The sequence below is a fragment of the Grampus griseus genome (genome assembly GCF_964374135.1).
Source record: "Grampus griseus genome assembly, chromosome: 1".
Taxonomy (NCBI): domain Eukaryota; kingdom Metazoa; phylum Chordata; class Mammalia; order Artiodactyla; family Delphinidae; genus Grampus; species Grampus griseus.
Genome location: NC_139017.1, coordinates 80,888,512 through 80,911,934, shown reverse-complemented (window position 1 = coordinate 80,911,934; position 23,423 = coordinate 80,888,512). Strand labels below are relative to the sequence as shown.

Sequence of the window (23,423 nt, the reverse complement as noted above, 5' to 3'; positions counted from 1 at the left end):
AGAAGGACCAGGAAGGAAGTCAGGGAGTGTGATGAAGATTGAGGTCTCGAGGCCTGGGTGCGGTGGCGTGTTGAAACCAACTGTTGTTAGCCTCTCTGCCGGACTCCGTTCAGGGAAGCCTGGAGAGCTTGGAGTGCACCACAGTGGGAGTATTTATAGCAGAGAAACTGCCTCATGCTTCACATCAGAACCTCCCACCTCCTCCACATCAATCCAGTTGTTAAACATTTACTATTACTACTAGATTGGGATATTCTTGATACCCCAAAATGGGCTTCAATGCATCGTGCTCCAGACTTGACTTTCTTGTTAAGAGAGAAGAGCAGCTGTTAGGGGAGAGACATAAAAGAGAAATTAAAACTTGATTGATTGAAGTTTTTACCTAGAAGCAATCAGGGTAATTGACAGAGTACAGGAAAAATCAAAAGTATTAAATAGACCAATTGCAGGCAATTGTATCCAGTAATTTCAAATAAGAAGCAAATACGCCCCATTTGTCTATGTGCAAGGATTTTTAGAACCCACCTCCCTTAATCCAGGGAGGCTGCCTGCAATACACCAGCGCCCTTCTGTGGCTTTCCTGACCATGCACTGTTTCTCCCAATCAACCAGAGCCCATGAAAAGGCATGAAAAGGAATAAGATTTGAGGGGTGAGAGTCTATCCACACACAATAGTGGCGGCTCGAAATGTCTTGTACATGAATAGATGAATGAACGGATGAGGGTAAGTAGGGTGGTGGAGGAAGAGAAGAGGTCTCAGTTGAACTGCCCCTCCCTGGCTGCATAAAGCTGGCTTCTGTTTTTCCCAGGGGAAGGTGATGTTTCCTGGGCTTGAGAACAGGAAGAAGAAAAGTCTGGAATGGAGCTAACGGTGGAAAAAGGGGGAGACCAGTTCAGAAAAAATCATAGTCATTTTGAGCTGGAAGAAACTCCAACAATTAGTCAGTCAAATAACCCCCATTTCACAGGTGAAAGGACAGGGCACCAAGAAAAACGGAAGAAGATGTTACTGAACGCTTACCCTCGGCCAGTTACGTGTTCACGTACTTGTGTCCCTTTTTAATCCTCTCCACATCCCCGTGCAGTGGTGTTGCTAACTCCATCTCTCAGGCCCCAGGAGACATATCAATTGCTCAAGGTCACTCAGCAAGTTTATGGTAGCTGAGGGACCAGAACAGACCTGACATGGCCCAGCCCCTCACTCACAGACCCTGTGGTCTGGCCCCTGCCTGCCTCTCCAGCCTCATTCCCCACCCGTCCCCCTCTTGCTCTCTTCCTTCGAGCCTTTTGGAACTGCTTTTATTTCCTCAGACACGCCCAGCGCCTTCCTGATTCAGGACCTGCCTCCTCAGAGGCACTTCTTCCTCTGTCTGCTTGGCCATCTCTCCTCCCCCTCTTCACCCAGACGTCAGCTGACTGATGGATGCTAAGCATAAGCGACCTGCAAGACATCTGCCTGGAGCTGTCCAGGAGGCTGCGGGGTCCACAGGTCTGCGGGTTCCCAGGGGAAGATACAGATTTGGGATCCATGACATTTGTAGATGCTATGTCTACCATGTCCTTCCTAAAGTCTTTTCTGTTGCACCTCCAAGACTGATCCTAAGGTAAGTTACCAATATGACTGTTTCCAGTGAAAAAGAATAGGAGAAAGGAGAGTGAATTTTTTTCTCAAGGTCACACACCCTGAACGAATGAAAGAATGAGCAAACAAACAGCAGCTAAGGAAAGGAGTCAGCAGTGAGTTGCTTACTTTGCTGATAACAGTGAATGGTCAGAAAAGGGACCACAGGGATGCTACCTTACCATGCCAGAGGGCAGAATGAAAAGGGCACCGACTTTCAAGGCAGATGCGCCCAGGGCGAACCTTCAAAAGTTCTCGCCACACTAGGTTTCCTCAGCCTAAAAAACAAATCATAATGCCTACCACAAAAGATTGTTTTGAGGTTTGAATAAGACTGAGAGTCTTTACACAATGGCTGAAATGAAGTAGGCTTTCAACAGGGTTTTCCCTCTTTTTCTTTCAATGATTCAGGCCACCATCAATGCATTCACTGTAGGTGACCCTGGCTGTGTGAGAACTGGGCATAGAGTGAGTTTTTGCTGTTTCGAAGTAGGGAGAGATAGAGGTAGGGGAAAATGTATCAGTGATTGCCTAAACAGATATTCTGTGCTAGACAGAATTTTTTTAACTGTTAGAGGTTTATTTGTTTGGAAGAATACTGAATGATCTTTTCTTTTGAAAGATATGAGGGTACCTAATACCTATATGTACTGTGTTTGTTTCCAATTTCAAAGACTCTTGCAGTCTTAAAAAACATCATCATTATACCCAGTTTTGATAGTTCTTCTCACAGGGCTTGAAGTCCGAAGTGGAACTCAAATATTTTGCAGACAAAGTGACCTGATTTTTGATTTAGAAAATATGGTAACCGTAACTACTGGGTTAATGAAATGGGACCTCCCCCAACTCCCAGCCACAAATTCCTCTGTGCATTTTCACTTGAGTCCTGGGATTCTTTTAAAAAATATTTATTTATTTATTTGGCTGTGTTGAGTCTTAGTTACAGCACGCAGGAACTTTCATTGCGGCGTGCAGGCTCTTTGTTATGGCGCGTGGGCTCTAGAGCATGCACGCAGGCTCAGTAGTTGCAGCGCACAGGCTCTCTAGTTGTGGCATGCGGGCTCCAGAGTGCGCAGGTTGCGTAGTTGCGGCACGTGGGCTTTCTAGTTGTGGCGCACGGTCTCTAGAGCACGCGGGCTTAGTTGCCCCACGGCACGTGGGATCTTAGCTCCCCAACTGGAGATCAAACCCACATCCCCTGCATTGGAAGGTGGATTCTTATCCACTGGACCACCAGGGAAGTCCCGGGTCCTGGGATTTAGATTGACTGCTATTTTTAGTTTATTTAATCAAACACTTATATAGCACTTACTATCTACTAGGCAGTTGGAAGAACTCTACAAATATGTATTCAGCAAATCCTCTCAAAAACCATATCAGGACTTCCCTGGTGGCACGGTGGTTAAGAATCTGCCTGCCAATGAAGGGGACACAGGTTTGAGCCCTGGTCCGGGAAGATCCCACATGCTGCGAAGCAACTAAGCCCGCGTACCACAACTACTGAGTCCATGCTCTAGAGCCCGTGAGCCACAACTACTGAGCCCGCGTGCCACAACTACTGAAGACTGTGCTCCTAGAGCCCGTGCTCTGCAACAAGAGAAGCCACCACAATGAGAAGCCTGTGCACCACAACGAAGAGTAGCTCCAACTGGCTGCAACTAGAGAAAGCCTGCACGCAGCAACAAAGACACAACGCAGCCAAAAAAAATAAATAAATAGATAGATAGATAGAAAAAAAAAACTTAAAAAGAAAAACCATATTAAGCAGCTGTTATTTTTAACCCTATTTTGCAGATGAGGAAACTGTGACACACAGACGTTAACTGACTAGCTAATTAAGTAGCGAAACTGCTTTTGAACCCAGATAGTCTGACTTTTAACCATTGCTTCTTATTTGGCTAGCTATGTGGTATATGGCTATTAAAGACAGTGACGTGATACAGGATATGTCAGAATGCAATTTCTAGAACGTATGGGAATAGCAGATGTTGGGAATGAGAAAAGGCAAACCATTCTAGTCGGGAGCAAGGCACACCTCTGAAACCTAGAAGTGAAGCATAAGCTCAATGGTCAACACATCACTGAATGTCAGGGCTGGACAGGTCCTCAGAGGACCCTGGCCCGCCCCACACCCATCCTCATATACATGAGGAAATTGCGAAGAGCTGATTGAGCAAGACAGCGATGAACCCAAATCTCCAAAATGTTACATGGGAACCCAAATTTAAACCTAAGTTTCATAATGCTGTTGTTTTTTAAAAATAATTTTAGATGTTCAATGGAAAATGAGACAGGGTTTCATAATTAAAGACCAAGAAACTAAGTTGAAAGTAAGGTCTAAGAGTTTGCACTTCTCATGTGTGATGGCAAGGAATATGTGACATATGAAAAAGTAAGAGAGGGTAAGGGGACAAAAGAGACTCGAAGGCAGGAAGGAAGAAAAGCTGGAGCGGCGTGTGTGGCGAGAAAACAAGGGGCAAACAAAGAGGTAATAAGGACACAAAATCACAGGAGCAGCTGAGAAGCCTGTGAGAACTAGCAAATGAAGCCCTGAGATAGAGACCAGCCGTTCAGCCAACAGAGGAGCCACAGACGGGCCAGGTGTGACCTACAAGGGAGCGGTGGAGGCTGCAGCTCTGGTGAGGCTGGCTCGCCTAGGGAGAGGCCCCTCAGCTCCTACCCACGTGGACACGTGCGAATTGCCGGATCTTCTAAGTTTCCAAGAAATGCTGGACGTTCAAATTTTACGGGAACACAAAAATCAAATTTTATGGGAACACAAAAATCAAATTTTATGGGAACACAAAAATCAAATTTTATGGAATCAGTGGGCAATTAATTCCAATCTGAGCGGAGGGGTATCCCATAGTCAGGCCAGCCCCATGAGGACAAAGACAGGGTTGTTCTCCATCTTTGCTGCATCCCCTGCTGGCACATGAAGGACATTCCATAAATATTTGTTGAGTGAATTAACTAAACTGATTTAAATACAACTTAAATGTCGTATAAAAGGCAGGGCTTCCTGACAGAATTACAATATTTGATAGTCACCCCAAACCCTGAGCTTTGCAATACCTCAAATCGCTGTGGAACCTGGTTGGAGAACCATGACTCAGCAAGGAGAGGTGGAGAAGTTTAACTGAAGCTGCAGAATGGCCTGGGACCCCTCGTATGCTGCCAGAAGAGAACTCTTTCCTCCTCACTGCCTGCCTCCAGAACCAAAGCAAGACTGGAGGGTCTGCTGGCTCCCCACTCGCCATCCCCTTCAGGTTTAGCGGGGTTTCACCTACCACATGTTGTGGGCTTCAAGGCATTGCACCAGATAAGCTTACACCCACTCAGGATATCAGCCCTTCATCAATGTTAACACCCTGTCTGAGGTTTGAGGAGATGCAATTGTTTCACTGATGCCACTGCTGAGAGCCGAGCTAACCACTCTTCTGGGATTTGGAGGAAAGGTTTTTCTGGAGTTTTTCTTAGAAATGAACAATGTGATTTTAAAATACTTCCCTTCTCTTCCTAAAATTTCTTCAAGGTTCCACATGGCTGCAGATTTTAGCAGTTAAGGCAAAAATTCATTTGATGAAAAGAGAAAAAAAAATCCCCTGAAAGTTTCAGTACCCAAATACATAAATCTTGGTATTTTCCCCTGTGTGTATGACACCATAACGACAATTCGGTTAAAGATTCATTCAAGCTGGGAGATAGGAGGGCCTTGGGCATTTTTGTACCCAAGTGAGCAGCTGGATTTCTCCTGCAGACAGGGGCTTGTGACCATGACCTTGTTCCTCTCACTTCAGCATCACAGCACACTTTCAGTTGATACCCACTTGGGGTACTGGAGCGGTGGCAGCCTGCGAAACTAAGTCTCTGGAGTCACAAACACACATGCTCACAGTACAGAGAGCAGCCACTCTCCTCACATGTCTACGTCGGGGCTAGTGTCAAACAATCTGTCCTATTAAGTCTACAAACATTCTGTTTGTCAGCCCCCATGTCCCAGTTTGGGCATACGACATATGCTCACCAGGTACATGGATAATCAAAAGAAGAGCACCCAGTCTTTTCACTCAAGGAAGTTTAGTGTAGCTCGTTTCTTTAACCTAGCTCTTAATTAATCCAATCCAAACGAGCCCTAGACCAACTCAGCCTCAGTAATAATATTCCACAACAGCAACACACTTCCTGAAGGCTCACTGTGTGCCAGGCACTTGTTCCAAGAGATAGATAGATGGATGGATAGACAGATGGATGGATAGATGGATGGACGGAGAGATAGATGGATGGATAGATGGATGGATAGATAGATGGACGGATAGATAGATGGATGGATAGACAGATGGACGGATAGGTAGATGGATGGATAGATGGATGGATAGATAGATGGACGGATAGATAGATAGATGGATGGACAGACAGATAGATGGATAGGCTCATTTATTCCTCAACTTAACTCTATGAGGTAGGGCTTATTATTCATTTATTCACTCACCAAATATTTGTTGAGCACCTGCTATGTCCCAGGCACTGTACTAAGCAGTGAGGATACAGCACTAAACAAATCAGACAGAATCCTGCCCGCTTGGAGTTTACATTATTGGTGAAGGTGGGGACGCGGGGCAGGGAGGAACACATTAAATGGGAAAGTATCACAGGTGATGTTAAGTGCTACTGAGAAAAATAAAGCAGTGTATTGGGGAGGATGATTAATAACGAGAAGGGAGGTTGCCATTACATGTGAGGTGGTCCCAGCTGGCATGTGAGCAGGGCCCAGAAAAAACGAGGGAGTGAGCTTGAGCGTGTGGGGAAGAGCATTCAAAGAGTGAGAACCACTAAGTTACAGTTGAGGAAACTGGGGCTCAAAGAGGTTCAGAAGCTGACCGTGGTCACTCAGCTGGTCCGGGACAGAGCTGGTGTCCAGACACAGGTGGCCAGCTCCAAAGCCTGCACTGTTAGCCACAGTGTGAGATGCCTTGGTCCTTCCTTGTCAGTTCCACCTGCATCCAGTCCCCATCAGTGATTTCTGTTTCCATGAGTGCTGAAGGCAGAAATCTACTGGTCTCAGATATGCCACCATGGCTTCCCTGTCTTCATCTATTTCAGACTGAAACTGCAGCCCCCTGACTCCCAACAGACAATAAACCCGCTGGTCCCCCAGTCCCAGAAACGCCACAGAACTCGCCTCACATATGCTCTCAGTTGTCAAGCTATTCCTTGTCTCCTGGATGAGTGCATCCAGAATTAAGACATTTGTTCTTTAAATCAACTTCCTTTTGAACTTCCCTGTTTCCTGTCATGCTAAAATACTTGCCTTTTTAACTCCTTATTCTTGCACTTAAAAATCCTTCTTTCACCAGACATTTCCCTCTCACTCTGTGCAGTCCGATTCAGTAGCCACTAGCCAATGTGGCTCGTGAGCCCATGCCACATGGTTAGTCCAAATTGAGATGTGTTGTTAGTATAAGATACACACCAGACTTTGAAGGTCAAGTATGAAAAGGGGAATGTAAAATCTCTCATTAACATTTTCTATATCAACTACATGTCGAAATGAAAATACTGTGGGTATATTAGGTTAAATAAAATATATTATTAGAATTAATTTTACCTGTTTCATATTATATTTCTATTTAACAGCACTACTCTGGCCGGCTCTTTCAAGATACCCATATCACATCACGCTCAAAAGCCACATTTGCCTTTGACTGTTCTTGTCTTAGACAGGATATGTCTGAGACCTACAGCATGCTTTGGAGAATAAGGTTCTTACTAGAGCTATTTAATGCTCTGCAAGTCTTTTTAAATCTATTCTCCAAAGTCTGATTAAAGGTATTTCAATGTGCTATTGATCATTTCATTAAAAATTTCTTTATAATCCCTATTATTTTCTAGTTACTCAGTTCATAGTTGAGAAACTCTATTACAACTAATTTATGATGACATAGTCATTAGTTTCTTATTAATATGAATTTCTTATTATTTCCTGAATGTGTACAGTAAACTTCATTTTTTTTTCTAGTTTTTAACTGTTACATGGGAAAAACATTCAGAAACTACAGACCAGAGAGGCTGATGGAAATTCAGACACTGTTCTTAACAGACATTCAGGGGAACATTATGAAAAATGAAGGTCACTAGGAATCAAAACGGGTTCATTTCCTCAGAACAAGCCTATCAAAGTAATTTGGTTCCCTGAGATGGATACTTGCTAAACAAAATAGATCAAGGTCACAAAGGATAGAACTCTGAACTAATAACTTTCAAATGGGGGCAGAGACCAGACATGATTTCTTACAGTGATTCTGGGCAAGAGGTCCCCTCACTTTCACTGGTTTCATTTTGAGCCCCAGAGTCCTTGGGCTAAGAGCTCATCAGCAAAGGCACGAGCAGCATTGAGAAGGAGAAGGCCAATGCGCACAAGGGAAAGGGACTGAAAACAAGAAAACCAAGAGACCAAAGGAGAGAATCCCATGCCCATAAAGTAGCTAAAAGACATTTTCCTTTGAGTCTGGTAGATGGGCACTGAAACTTATCTCCAAAGAGGAACTGCTAAAATGTTTTCCACACTTTTTGGGGGACGGTCTCACTATTTTAGTCACACTTCATATTAAAACTTGTCTGGGGCTTCCCTGGTGGCGCAGTGGTTGAGAGTCCGCCTGCCGATGCAGGGGACATGAGCTCATGTCCCAGTCTGGGAAGATCCCACATGCCGCGGAGCGGCTGGGCCCGTGAGCCATGGCCGCTGAGCCTGCGCATCCGGAGCCTGTGCTCCACAACGGGAGAGGCCACAACAGTGAGGCCCATGTACCGCACACAAAAAAAACAAAAAAACAACTTGTCTGAGCAAATGGAAAAGGCTGTATCCAGGTTTCACCTTCAATCCTGAGATGGAAGCTTTTATCTGTGACTGCAGAATCTAAGGTGCTGTGTGCCCTTAAGTAAAAACTTCAAAAAGCCTTCTGTACCCAAGAGAAAACAACATGAGAAGAAATCAAAAGACAGAAAACTTGTGCACACAAGGGCTGATGTATGCTGGCAAACTTTCTGCTTTTAAACAGAGAAAGCAATGCCTACCATCAAAGCCTATACGAATTAAAACACATTAGAGGGAGACATGCTGGGACCCAGCCCCACCCCCCAGCAGGCCAGCAGGGCTGGCAGCCAGTGGAGTCAGTGGAGTCAGTGGAGTCAGCTGCCCACACTACTTAGCTCCGCCACAGCAGAAGAGTGCATGCAGCCCATATAGGGGGCAGCCTAGAGCATATAACTCTAGTCACCAAAGGGGATGGGGAGAGTCCTGCTGGGCCCCACAGGACATCTCTTACATAAGGCCACTTCTCCAAGACCAGGAAACATAACCGACCTCCCTGCTACATAGAAATAAACATAGAGAATTAGACAAAGTGAGGAGACAGAAATATATAACAAAGGAACAAGACAAACCCCCAAAGAAGAACTAAGTGAGTGGAGATAAGCAATCTAACCAATAAAGACTTCAGATAATGATCTTAAAGATGCTCAGTGAACTCAAGAGAAGAATGAATGAACACTGTGAGAAGTTCAACAAAGAGTTAGAAAATATAAAGAAGACTCAAACAGCTGAAGAATACAATAACTGAAATGTTAAAAATACACTAGAAGGAATCAACAGGAGATTAGATGACACAGAGGAATGCATCAGTGAACTGGAAGACAGAGTAGTGAAATTCACCCAAGCTGAACAGAAAAAAAAAGAACTTTAAAAAATAAGGCTAGTTTAAGAGACCGCTGAGACAACAGCAGGCACACTAACATTCACATTATAGGGGTGCCAGAAGGAGAAGAGAGAAAGGGACAGAAAACTTATTTGAAGTGATAACAGCTAAAAACTTCCCTAACCTGAGAAAGGAAACAGACATCCAAGTTTAGGAAGTACAGAAAGTCCCAAACAAGATGAACCCAAAGAGGTCACACCAAGACACATTGCAATTAAAACAGCAAAAGTTAAAGATAAAAAGAGAATCTTAAAAGCAGTAAGGGAAAAGCAACCAGTACACACAAAGGAACTCACATAAGACTTTCAGCTGACTTTTCAGCAGAATCTTTGCAGGCCAGAAGTACATCATGATGTACTTAACGTGATGAAAGGAAAAAAACTTACAACCAAGAATATTCTACCCAGAAAGGCTATCATTCAGATATGAAGGAGACAAGCAAAAGCTAAAAGAGTTCAGTGTCACTAAACCAGCTTTACAAGGAATGTTAAAGGGACTTCTCTAAGCAGAAAAGACCACAACTAGAAATATGAAAACTAAAAAAGGAAAAATCTCATTGGTAAAGGCAAACATACAGTAAAGGTCAACCACACAAAAAGCTAGTAGGAAGGTTAAAAGACAAAAGCGATAAAATCATCTATATCTATAGTAAAAAGTTAAGGAATACACAAAATAAAAAGATATAAAATATGACATCAAAAACATTAAATGTGGGCTTCCCTGGTGGTGCAGTGGTTGAGAGTCTGCCTGCCAATGCAGGGGACACGGGTTCGTGCCCCGGTCCGGGAAGATCCCACATGCCATGGAGCGGCTGGGCCCGTGAGCCATGACCGCTGAGCCTGTGCGTCCGGAGCTTGTGCTCCGCAACAGGAAAGGCCACAACGGTGAGAGGCCCGCGTACTGCAAAAAAACCAAAAAACAAAAAACATTAAATGTGAGGGTGGGGTGGGCAGCAAAAACGCAGGGTTGTTATAATGTGTTCAAACTTAAGAGATCATCAACTTAAAATAATCTCATAAAATTGACTCATTATATAGTTATACATGAACCTCATGGGAACCAAAAGCCTATGATAGATACATACACAAAAAAGAGAAAAGAATCCAAACATAACACTAAAGATAGTCATCAAATCACAAGAGAGCAAAAGGAGAAAAAAGGAACAGAAAAGAATTGTAAAAACAACCAGAAAACAATGAACAAAATGGCAATAAGTACACACCTATCAATAATTACTTTCAATGAATGGACTAAATGTTCCAACCAAAAGACATAGAGTGGCTGAATGGATTAAAAAAAAAAAAAAAGACCCATCTATATGCTGCCTATAAGAGAATCACTTCAGATCTATAGACATAGACTAAAAGCGAGTGGACAGAAAAAAGGTATTCATGCAAATAGAAATAAAAAGAAAGCTGGGGAAGCAATACTTACATCAGACAAAACAGACTTTAAAATAAAGACTGTGGGGCTTCCCTGGTGGTGCAGTAGTTAACAATCTGCCTGCCAATGCAAGGGACATGGGTTCGAGCCCTGGCCCAGGAAGATCCCACATGCTGTGGAGCAACTAAGCCCAAGCACCACAACTACTGAGCCTGAGTTCTAGAGTCCGCAGGCCACAACTACTGAAGCCTGCGTGCCCAGAGCCCGTGCTCTGCAACAAGAGAAGCCATGACAATGAGAAGCCCACTCACTGCAACGAAGAGCAGCCCCCACTCATCGCAACTAGAGAAAGCCCACATGCAGCAACGAAGACCCAACACAGCCAAATGCAGCAACGAAGACCCAACACAGCCAAAAATAAGTTAATTAATTAATTAAAAAATTAAAACAAAGACTGTAATAAGAGACAGAGAAAGAGATTACATAAGGATAAAGGGACCAATCCAACAAGAAGATAAAACAATTGTAAATATCTATGTTCCCAACATAGGAACACTTAAATACATAATGCAAATATTAACAAACATAATGGGAAAAATTGTGACAGTAACACAATAATATTAGGGGACTTTAATGTCCCACTTACATCAATGGACAGATCATCCGGACAGGAAATCAATTAGGAAACATTGGCCTTAAATGATACATGAGACCAGATGACCCTAATAGATATATAGAGAACATTACATCCAAAAGCAGTAGAATACACATCCTTTTCAAGTACACATAGAACATTCTCCAGGACAGATAACATGCTGGGCTACAAAACAAGTCTCAATAAATTTAAAAAACTAAAATCATATGATGCATCTTTTCCAACCACAGTGCTATAAGACTAGAAATCATCATAGGTAGTATGCTTTTTTTACATCCATCTTAGTAATACTTTTCTGGATCTGCCTCCTCAGGCAAGGGAAACAAAAGCAAAAATAAACAAATGGGACTATATCAAACTAAAAAGGTTCTGCACAGGGAAGGAAACTATCAACGAAATGAAACAGCAGCCTGCCGAATGGGAGAAGCTATCTGCAAATGATATATCTGATAAGGGGTTAATATCCAAAATATACAAAGAACTCATACAACTCAATAGTAAAAGCAACAACAACAACCAAAAAAACCTGATTAGAAAATAGGAAGGGGACCTGAAAACACATTGTCCAAAGAAGCCACAGAGATGGCCAACAGGCACATGAAAAGATGCTCAGCATCACTAATCATCAGGGAAATGCAAATCAAAACCACAATGAGGTGCTACCTCACACTTGTCAGAACGGCTATCCTCAAAAAAGACAACAAAGAACAAGTGTTGGCGAGGGTGGAGAAAAGGGAACCCTCATGCATTGTTGGTGGGAACATAAATTGTTGCAGCCAGTATGGAGAACAGTATGGCAGTTCCTCAAAAAATTAATACAAACTGCCGTATGATCCAGCAATTCACTTCTGTGTACCTGAAGAAAACAAACACACTAACTGGAAAAAAACATATGCACATCAATATTCATCGCAGCATTATTTACAATAGCCAAGATATGGACGCAACCTATGTGTCTACTGATAGATGAATGAATAAAGAAGATGTGGTATTTATATATAATGGAATATTACTCATCCATAAAAAATGAAATCTTGCCTTTTACAACATGGATAGATATAGAAAGTATTAGGCTAAGTAAAACCAGTGAGACAGAGAAAGACCAATAGCATATGATTTCACTTATATGTGGAATCTAAAAAACAAAACAAACATTCAAAACAGAAACAGACTCATAGATACAGAGAATAAACTGGTGGTTACCAGAGGGAAGATGGATAGAGAGGGTGAGTGAAATAGGTGAGGGAGATTAAGAGGTACAAACTTCCACTTATAAAATAAATAAGTCATGGAGATGTAATGTATAGCATAGGGAATATGGTCAATAATATTGTAATAACTTTCTGTGGTGACAGATGGTGACTAGACTTATTGTGACCATTTTGTAATGTAAAAAAATATTGAATCACTATGTTTACACCTGAAACTAATGTATCGATAATATTGTAAGTCAATTTAAAAAGGGAAAAAACAAATAACCATAATAGAGTGTACAATTCAATTTTTTAAATTACAGTAAAAAGACAGCAATGAAACAAATTCCTAGATCTAGTTCTTTAAAAGTAGTTGTAAGTCTTTTTCAAAATTCCTAAAAGATACCTGTCAAAAATAAACAAAAACAGCAACAAATGGAAAAATGTGAAATTTCATCAGATCCTGGTATTTAAAAAAAGACATCCTTGTGACAATTGGAGGAATTTGAGTAAGAGTAGAAGTTAAGTGATATTGTGAGATTACTGTTAATTTTTATAAATATTATGTTATTGGGCTTATGCCAAAGCATTTAGGAGTGAAGTGTGGGTGTATAAAGAAGGTATAATTATGGCAAAATGTTAATAAATGAATACATAAATAAAACCCCATTCTGAATTCTATGGCCCAAAGAAGGTTCCCCCACCCCTCTACTGTAGATTACAATATTGGATACAATCTATGTGATTGGTAATTTGCTGTCATATAATTTCACATGCTTTAGCAAAATTACGTTGGACAATATATATGTTATATATAAGAGATTAACTATGGCTGTACCAATCAACAAAAAGTTGCTTACCTATTCTTGGGTTGGGAATACATAGACTTTGAGTCAAACAGACCTAAGTGCTAGCAGGTTCTACCACTTATTTGTTGTGTGAACTTGGACAAGGTACTTGACCTACCTCAACTTTGTTCTCCTCCTTAACAGTCTCTACCTTATAACACTGGTGTGACAATTAAATGAAAACAAAAATCTAAAACTCTAAGCACAGCATTTGGCACAGAGCACGTGCTTAATTCATGGCAACTGTTATATACACCCCATTATAATACTGGATCTAGTTTTTTGAGAGGAAAACACAACACTATTTTGATTTGGATTACGTTTCATAAATAAAACCTCACAGGCTCTCTGAATCTTAATTAAGCAAAGCATATGAACAAGTCTCACATAATAATGTGAGATAATGATAATTTAAAATGGGGAAATGTTTGACCAATACTTTATCATCTAATGTCCAGATTTAACAATTTGTATTGTTAAAAATATTAAAAGAGATCAATGAAAGAGGGGCTTTCCTGGTGGTGCAGTGGTTGAGAGTCTGCTTGCCAGTGCAGGGGACGTGGGTTCGAGCCCTGGTCTGGGAAGATCCCACATGCCGCGGAGCAACTGGGCCTGTGAGCCACAGCTACTGAGCCTGCGCATCTGGAGCCTGTGCTCCGCAACAAGAGAGGCCGCGACAGTGAGAAGGTCCGCGCACCGCGATGAAGAGTGGCCCCCGCTCGCCGCAACTAGAGAAAGCCCTCGCACAGAAATGAAGACCCAACACAGCCAAATAAATAAACAAATACATTTAAATCAATGAAAGAAACTTTATATGAAGTGGTATATGACTTGGTTCCTGCATACAAGGATCTAAAATCTAGCTGGAGAGACAACTGGCAAGATAAAGGATCCAAAAAAGGTCAACCACTGCAGAATAAGGCAGGCGCTGCTAATGAGAGCTAACTAATACAACAGTTCCTATTTTTGATCTTGCTACTTGCCCAGCGCTACCTAGGTCCTGTCCACATGTTACCCCACTGATGCAAACCAGGGCCAAATCCTGCCAGCCCTACCTTCAAAACACACCCTGCTATCTTCAATTCCTCCCCCCAACCCCAGTCATTTCTTACCCACCCCCACCCAGTCATTGTTCCCGCAGCCTCCTAACTGGTCTCCCTGCTTCTCTTTTTTCATCAGCAAGGACCATCCTCCACGCCGCATCCAGAATCATTCATTTAAACACTCATTACAATTTCACTCCTGTTCATAACTCTCTGAGACTTCCTATTTTACTGGGAATAAAAAAAATGTAGTCTTTCAAAGGGTCACAGGGACTTCCCTGGTGGCGCAGTGGTTAAGAATCCGCCTGCCAATGCAGGGGACACGGGTTTGAGCCCTGGTCCGGGAAGATCCCACATGCCGCAAAGCAACTACGCCGGTGTGCCACAACTACTGAGTCTGCGGAGCTCTAGAGCCCACAAGCCACAACTACTGAGCCCAGGTGCCTAGAGCCTGTGCTCCGAAACAAGAAAAGCCACCGCAATGAGAAGCCCGTGCACCACAACGAAGAGTAGCCCCCTGCTCTCTGCAACTAGAGAAAGCCCACGCACAGCAACGAAGAGCCAATGCAGCAAAAAATAAATAAATAAATAAATTTATTGAAAAAAAAAAAGGGCCCACAAAACTTTATTTCTAGGGTCCAGCCCTGACTACTTGTACAACTTCATTTTCTATTTACTCTCCAGCACAGTGCCCTCCTCGAAGTTCTTTAAACGGCTGAAGCCTATCTCAGGGTTTTTGCTGCTGTCCTCTCTGTCTGGAATACTACTCTCCCAGATGGTAACCTGGCCTGCTCCATCATTTCCTTTTAAGTCTACACTCAACTGTTACCCTTTTAAAGAGACCCTCCCCTGACCACACTACATAAAATACTAACCACCAGAGAGTGACAATGAAATATCATACCTCCACCCCATGGAGCACTATGAAGCTGTTAAAAAAAAAAAAAAATGAGGATGATCTCTATGAACTGATATGGAACGATTTTCCAGACATATGGTTAACTGACAAAAACAAAGTACAAAAGAGTACACAGAGTATGTTACCTGTTGTTTAAAAAAGGGAGTTAGAAATAAACATATGTATCTGTTTATAACTGCAAAAAGAAACAAAGATAAAACTGAAACAAATTATATGTTATGGGGGGAGAGGAAGGGGGGGAATAGAATTTCTGAGCATATATACATATATATATATATATATATTTTTTTTTTTTTTTTTTTTGCAGTATGCGGGCCTCTCACTGTTGTGGCCTCTCCCGTTGTGGAGCACAGGCTCCGGACGCACAGGCTCAGTAGCCATGGCTCACGGGCCCAGCTGCTCCGAGGCATGTGGGATCTTCCCGCATGTGGGATTTTCCCGGACCGGGGCACGAACCCGTGTCCCCTGCATCATTAGGCGGACTCTCAACCACTGTGCCACCAGGGAAGCCCCTGAGCATACTTTTTTATGGTCATCCCTCAGTATCCACAGGGAATTGGTTCCAGGATCCCAGTGGATACAAAAATCTGAGGATGATCAAATCCTTCATATAAAATGGCATAATATTTGCAGATAACCTATGCACATCCTCTCATATACTGTAAATCATCTCCAGATTACTTATAATACCTAATACAATGTAAATGTTATTTAAATAGTTGTCAGAATGTGGCAAATTCAAGTTTTGCTTTCTGGGACTTTCCGGAATTTTTTTTTTCCTGAATATTTTTAATCTGCAGCTGGTTGAATCTGCAAATATGGAAGGCCAGCTGTATATGGTTTTGATTTGAACCATGTTAATAGTTTACATATTTAAAAATTAAATCAAGGTGGGGGAAACCCTAAAACTGAATAGAAAGAGAAACAAATTAATGCAACTATGTATCACTTTGATAACATAACCACACAGAAGAAAAATTCAAATAACTTGAAAATACAGTGTTCTATACATATTTAGTGGGATATATGAAAGAATAAAAAGAACTGCTAAGAAATCTTGAACTGTATTTAGTAAAGTTTGTGCTTGGGAGTAGTATTGGCATAGCAATTATGGAATTAGTTTGTGTTTAATGTAGATTTGGAAAATATACTAATGCTACTAAGAATAGAATTCACGCCTTGGGGAAGGGAGGTACTAATATGGAATGGAGGAAAAGGAAAAACTGAATTGTTGGATTAGCTTTTGCAGTAACAAGATGAATGCCTGACTTTGTGAAAACTATTTCCTAGCACTGAAAACTGACAGGGCCTAGAAGCTATGGCTCCAAGAGTCTTGAGCACACCTAGCACCCAGGTCTTAATTTCTAAATACCATCCCCCACTAACAGGAAAAAAGGAATCTAATGATTCCAAGGCTGAGTCAGGAAAAGAACAAAATGAGTCCAGAACACCCTTCTACACCAGAAAGTAAGGAAAGTGCTCAAAACTGAGGGAAACATGGCAAAAGGACACTGAAACTTGGAAGGGTTCTCACTTGCCAAATACAGAATCACTGAGCATCAAAATGAAAAATGACAGGAATGCCATCTTAAATAATACACGAGTCCTTACTAGTATTAAAAAAAAAAAGAAAATTAAAAAGGGAGGTGCAGAAGCTCTTTGTTACTGAAGAATGTCAATAAAGTATAAACAAAATAGGGATACAAAATTGCTATCTACAAACATTTTAGCGGGAAGAATCGCCACTGGGTTGTAAAACATTGGGTGAAAGATTGTTGGAAAACAGGATATTCACACAATCTCAAAGTGTTACTTAATGAATCAGGTATTACAGACATACCCATTTTATTGTGCTTTGCTTTACTGTGCTTTGTAGATATTGTTTTGTTTTTTTTTTTTACGGTACGCGGGCCTCTCACTGTTGTGGCCTCTCCCCCTGCGGAGCACAGGCTCCGGACGCGCAGGCTCAGCGGCCATGGCTCACGGGCCCAGCCGCTCCGCGGCATGTGGGATCTTCCCAGACCGGGGCACGAACCCGTGTCCCCTGCATCGGCAGGCGGACTCTCAACCACTGCGCCACCAGGGAAGCCCGATATTGTGTTTTTTTACAAATTAAAGTTTTGTGACAACTCTGCACTGTCAGATGGTAGTTAGCATTTTTTAGCAATAAAGTATCTTTTAATTAAGGTATGTACATTTTTTTTAGACATAATGCTATGGCACACTTAATAGACTACAGTATAGTATAAACATCACTTTTAAATATACTAGGAAATCAAAAAACTCGTTATGGCTTGCTTTATTGCGATATTTCCAGTGGTTTGGAACCAAGCATGCAAAATCTGTACTCACACGCTTGTATTTTCTCCTCTACAATGGAGAAATCTGGTGGACCTCACCTTAACCAAATCATCAACATTAACGTCTCCAATAATGAGAGAAATGGACTGCATCTGCAGTCTGATGAGATGCACACCTGTGCGAATTCCTGCCCAGGAATGTTTAAACCTGAATCTAAGCATGTACTTCAACATCGAGGGACATTTTTATTTAAAAAAAAAAAAAAACTAGTCCAGACCCCTTCAAAAAGGGCAATACCATAAAGGAGAAAAGAGAAAAAGAAAAAAAGAAGCTGGCTTGGGCTTCCGGGGTGGCGCAGTGGTTGAGAGTCCGCCTGCCGATGCAGGGGACACGGGTTCATGCCCCGGTCTAGGAAGATCCCACATGCCACGGAGCTGCTGGACCCGTGAGCCATGGCCGCTGAGCCTGTGTGTCCGGAGCCTGTGCTCCGCAACGGGAGAGGCCACAACAGTGAGAGGCCCGCGTACCGCAAAAAAAAAAAAAAAAAGAAGAAGCTGGCAACAGTTTAGATTTTTAGATTTAAGGGGATTAAAGAGGAATGACTACCAAATCTGGTGTGTGATCCAAGATCGGCTTCTGGACCCTATCTGAAAACAGTATTGTATCAAGCTATATTTCCTGACTGTGATAATGGTGCCAGGGCTTAACTGCAAACATATTATTCTTAGAAAACCTATGTTGGAAGTTCTCTGGTGGTCCAGTGGGTAAGACTACTCATTCCCAATGCCGGGGGCCCAGGTTCAATCCCTGGTTGGGGAACTAGATCCTGCACGCGTGCCGCCACTAAGACGTGGCACAGCCAAAATAAATAAACAAATATTAAAAAAAAAAAGACCTATGTTGAAATATTTAGGGTTAAGTTGTCATAAGAACTGCAATTCTCAAATGATTTAACAACAACAACAAAAAAGTTAACTGGATGGGTGTGGGTGTATATAGAGAGATGTAACCCAAATGTGATAAAATGTTAATAAGTGGTGATTCAAGAAGAAAGGTGTGTAAGTGTTCACTTTACTATTTTGGCAACTATTCTAAAGATTTTAAATCTTCCAGAATTTTAGAAAATTAAAAGGAACTATTAACCACTTCCATTTCCCTTGCCTCTGCACTAGTAATCTCTATATTAGTAAATGTTCACCACCACCCAACAACTACATAGTTACTGCTTTATTTCCTTACTGTCTCTCCCCCACTATAATGTAAGCTTCCCAGTGCTGACACATAGTTGATAGTCCATAAGTGCGTGTTGAATGGCTGATGCTCACAGTCATCCTATTAAGCAGATATTATTATTATCCTTTCTCTCATGTGAATGGCGCTCTCTTTAAAGGCAAAGGTGTGGAGGCACACAGAAGTAAGGTAACTTACAGAAGTTTTAACTGCGAGGAGCGGGGCCAGGTCAGAGGCCAGGTATCTCTCTGGGAGCAGATACTCTTCATCACTGTTAGGCAGCTTTCCCTAGTGAGGTGGGTTTGGCCCCCAAAGGGCTCACTGCAGACCTACACGGTTTCCCTTAGCGCAAAGCCTATTCAGAGAAGGCGATATTCATGCTTGCAGAATGAAATGACGTCTGAATAAATAAATGAATTAGGTGGGAGAAACCAGCTAGTTCAGAGGATCTTCCTAGAGGAGGTGTGGCTTGATGGGTAAACTGGGTTTTCAGTTGAAGAGAGAGCACAGAGCAGGCAGTAGTGACCAAAGGTGCATTCTGGGACCGGGGAGAGACCTGTGCCTCTGGAGGAGTTACCTTATCCCTTCAACCTCTGTATATGCCTCTCCCTCCTGCCCATAGCCACCAGCATATGAAACCCTCACAGCTCTTTGGGGTCTGTGATGGTACCTGCCCTGGTCCCCCACCTCCAATTCCTCTCAACTACAATCATTTCTCTTTACTGCTGCCAGATTAATTCTTCCTAAGTGGATGGCTCTGATCCTGTCAGGCCCAGAAAGAGGTCTCCTTCGCCTGCAGAAGAGAATCCCAACTCTCAAAGAGTACATTCAGGGCTCCCCTAGGGGGCCTCAAGCTCCCGTGGGCACTGCAACTCTGCAGTGACACTGATGACTCCCTACTGCCCAAGGTCACCCTCTACACCCTGCTCCCCTGTCTTTCTTTCCTGGTCTCCTGCTCTTGGAATCTTTTCCCACATCACGGCATGTTCACATACCACCTGTCCTCGGAGGCCAGGTTCAAATACCCTCCCTTCCATGAAGTTTCTGCTTCACAAAAGATATTTGATTTCACAAAAGATGTTGCTGTCTTCCCCCTGCACGCCCACAGCACTTTACCTCTCTTAAAACATTTACTTCTGTGCCTTACACTGTAGGTTCTTTTGAACGTATCTCAACCCCCCATTCCGCAGGCTGTAAGCCACAGATGCATGCACCCCAAAGGCACTCAATAAACGCTGAACGCAGAGTGGAGAGGGGAGGTTCATCAGGGGTGTGGGCTAAGGGGCCGGTGGCAGGAAATTCCAAGAAAAGAAGTACTAGTTAAGGGGGTTGTTACTATGCTTCAGGGGTTTGGTTATGACTTAACTAGGGGCCTGTGTGGGGAGAGGTTGCTAAGGGTGGGGAGGTAAAAAATTGAGACAAAGATAACTATTTCATGGCGCTGTCGTAACGATTTAGCTGAAGAAGCGTGAAAGGAATGAACACAGTCCTAGACACTCACATGTTAGTCCTTTCATGTCCGGAAGGGAGGGGAAAGGGGACCAGCCGACACTCCTTAGGAATTCTGAATTGAGGCCCTCGCCTTCCCGCTGCAGAGCAGTTCTGAACTGCCGCCCTCCGCGCGGGCGCGGGCATACTTGGCTTTGGCCGCAGCGCGCCCACCCCCAGCGCGGAGGCCGGCGCGCGCGCAAAGAGCGCGTTCCTTGGCCAGGGAGGCCAGCCCGAGACAAGCTCCCGCGCTGCGGAAGCGGCGAACCAAGTTCCCCTCAAGTTCTGCGCTACGGCACCTCCGGCTGGAAGCAGTAACTTAGTCACTTGAGTCGCACTGAAAGGGCACCCCTTCCGGAGGAACACGAGTGGGAATCGGGGATCGTGGAGGTTAAGAAGGCTCCCCAGAGGGAGGAAAGAGCCTAGGGGAGGTGAACGAGAAGGAGTCGCGTCGTTCTTTTTCCCAAACAGGCTTCAGAGTCTGCGGTCCACGTTTCCTGCTGACCACCCTAGGGAGACCTGTGGGTGACACGACCAAGTCCCGCGCGCGGGCTGCGTGCCCCACGCCAACCCCACCACCCCACCTTGCAGCGGCCTCGGGCCGCGCCCGTCCACCCGACCCTGGAGCCCCGGGGCCACTGACACCCCGCGCTGCCGGTCCCCGCGGGCTCCCGGGGGAGGCCTCCACTCACCCAACCGGAGCAACAGGCAGACCACTCCGAGGGCCCCCACGGCCCACCCCGCGGCGCTCCCCGCGGCCATAGCGGACGGGCCAGCTTCCGCGACAGGGACCCAGCCGGGCGTCGCCTCGGCCTGCCAGACGGAGAGAGAGCCCGCCCCGCGGTGCGCCCCGCCCCGCGCGTCCCGCCAGGCCCCGGATGACGTCTTGGCGCGCGTTTTCCTCCCCTCCCGAGAACGCGGTCTGGGCCCCGGGTACTTCCTGCTCTTCTGCCGCCCCCCCTCCTCTGTGGAGCTCTCCCCCAAAAGTGGCTTGCGTGTTCACACCAGGTTTATCCTCGTTACTCCCGCACGTCCCGCACTTTTCCTTGGCATTTGGAACGTGATGGAGACGCCCCCATAGCCGGGGGTATCGGACCGTCGCTCCCCGAAAACTGCGCCCCACTCGGCTGGAGGTGACAACAGAGCTCTGTGCCGGGACAGGGAGGTTCTGAAGCGCTTTATTCCTTCAGCGCTTTCCAGCAGCCGCAGTCGCGCAGCCTCGCTTTTCCTGCCAGTCACTTCGCTACTACGACCCTGGACAAGGCAGCTTCGTCAAATATTAAGACAAAAGGAAACGGGCAACATTCTAGACGACTGCTAGACTGTGTGGGGTCCCCTGGTGCGGCCCCAATCCTCCTCCCCCAAGTGCCTGCTTCTCCTCATTCAAGTGCAGCCACCTTCTCGTTAAGACGGACCTCACCCCAACACTTCCTCACTGGGAACTGGGATTTCCAGCCTTGGGTTTCTCCTTTCTCCGTTTCCTCTTTGTTTCACTCTTCCTCCATCTCTACTGTGGACTCGCCCTCAGGCTGGGGAGTCAGCGCTGCTCACTCCCTCTCCGTTTGGCCTCCCTAAACCTCTCTCCCTCGTGCTGCAGCGGGCGCTTGGAATTCCGCATCTTATTCGTTAGTCCTCTCCCCTCAAATCCATCTGATCCCAGACTCAATTACTACTGTATTCCCAGAACCAGCCACTGGCATCAGTCTCCCGGTCAGCCCCCATTCTTTCAGACAGTGGCACCAGAATGATCCCTGCTCAGCCATTGCCGTTGAGGGAACTCTTCGTTACCATGTGAGCAGGAAACTCCTCCCATGAGCTGGACTTTTGAACGGGACTCTCTGACGTCCCGACAAACACCAACATGTTTGCCAGTTGTGAAGCGGTGGAAGTGTGCTTTATTGTTGCTGTCATTACCATCATCCTCGGGTGGGGACCTCCACTCAAGACACTTGAACTGCCCTGTTAGGAATTCATAAATTATTTCTTACATTAGCCATGAAATTGTAAAAGGTGTCTATATCCGTGAAATTTCTGGGACTGATGTTCTGTACCATGAGCTTAGACATTCCCTATCATCTGAAGATATTGGGAACACAAGGCAGGTACAGTGTGTAGCGCAAAATGTGAGACGATCAAGTTTCTCCTCTGCTCTGGGCTGGTAAGAACTCGGGCTAACTTGGAAAGGTAAGATGGAATCAGAACTTTAAACACTGGGGAGCCCCTCAAAGTTTTTGAGCTGGGAAGTGATCTAACAGCAAACATCTGTTGAGTACTTACTATGAGCCAAGCCCTGTGTTAAGTGCATTACCTGCATTAATTTAATCTTATTGCTGTCCTTGTTTTTACAGATTAGGAAACTGAGGCTCTGAGAAGGTAAATGACTTGCCCAAGGACACAGAGTAAGGTGCAGAACTGGGAGTCCAACCCAGGGTAAGTCCAAAGTACCACTCTTACCCGTTCATACAGGATGGGCAGCTATACTGCTGTTTGGACTGTCCAGCAAAAGCTGTCGGCCCCCTCGAGAGCAGGGCTGAGGAAAGGACTGCCCAGTCACCTGGGCTGGGAAGTATTCCCCAGGTCATGGTCTCCAGGTATCAGGCAAGGAATGGTTTAGTAGGTCTTCCTCGACTGGCTGCTTCTCTGGCCAACGAATGGTGCCAGCTCTTTCATCAAGAGAAATGCTGTGCTTCCAGCAAACGTTTTTAGAAGCCCTTATATGCCTGGTCTAGCAGACTTCATGAGTCAAAAGTGGCTCAGAAAGGCTGGACCTGCAATGCATTAGGCAGATGGGCCAAAAGGCCCTATCCATATACTGAGCACTGGCCACCCAAAGGAGGGCTGGATGTATTTTACATCCTGTGACCAGTGTTGAGAGGTCCAGTTTTATCTGCTCATCACTGTAAAGAATCATGGACTAGAAGGGGAAAAAAGGAGGTCTCGTTCAGTCTGCTTGTGTGGCGTGGATGGGCTGCTGCTCTTCCCAGCAT

The 23,423-nt window shown here is 44.4% G+C and overlaps 1 protein-coding gene across 1 annotated transcript in view; it reads right to left on the bottom strand.

Annotated features, from left to right (window-relative positions):
- Positions 1-21,248, bottom strand: part of CD58 (CD58 molecule) — a 44,154-nt gene extending 22,906 nt beyond the window's left edge. The window contains exon 1 of the mRNA XM_082661510.1: positions 21,129-21,248. Coding sequence (XP_082517636.1) covers positions 21,129-21,198 — 70 coding nt within the window. The 5' untranslated portion in view covers positions 21,199-21,248. The remainder of the gene's footprint in view (positions 1-21,128) is intronic.
- Positions 21,249-23,423: the final 2,175 nt, after the last annotated feature.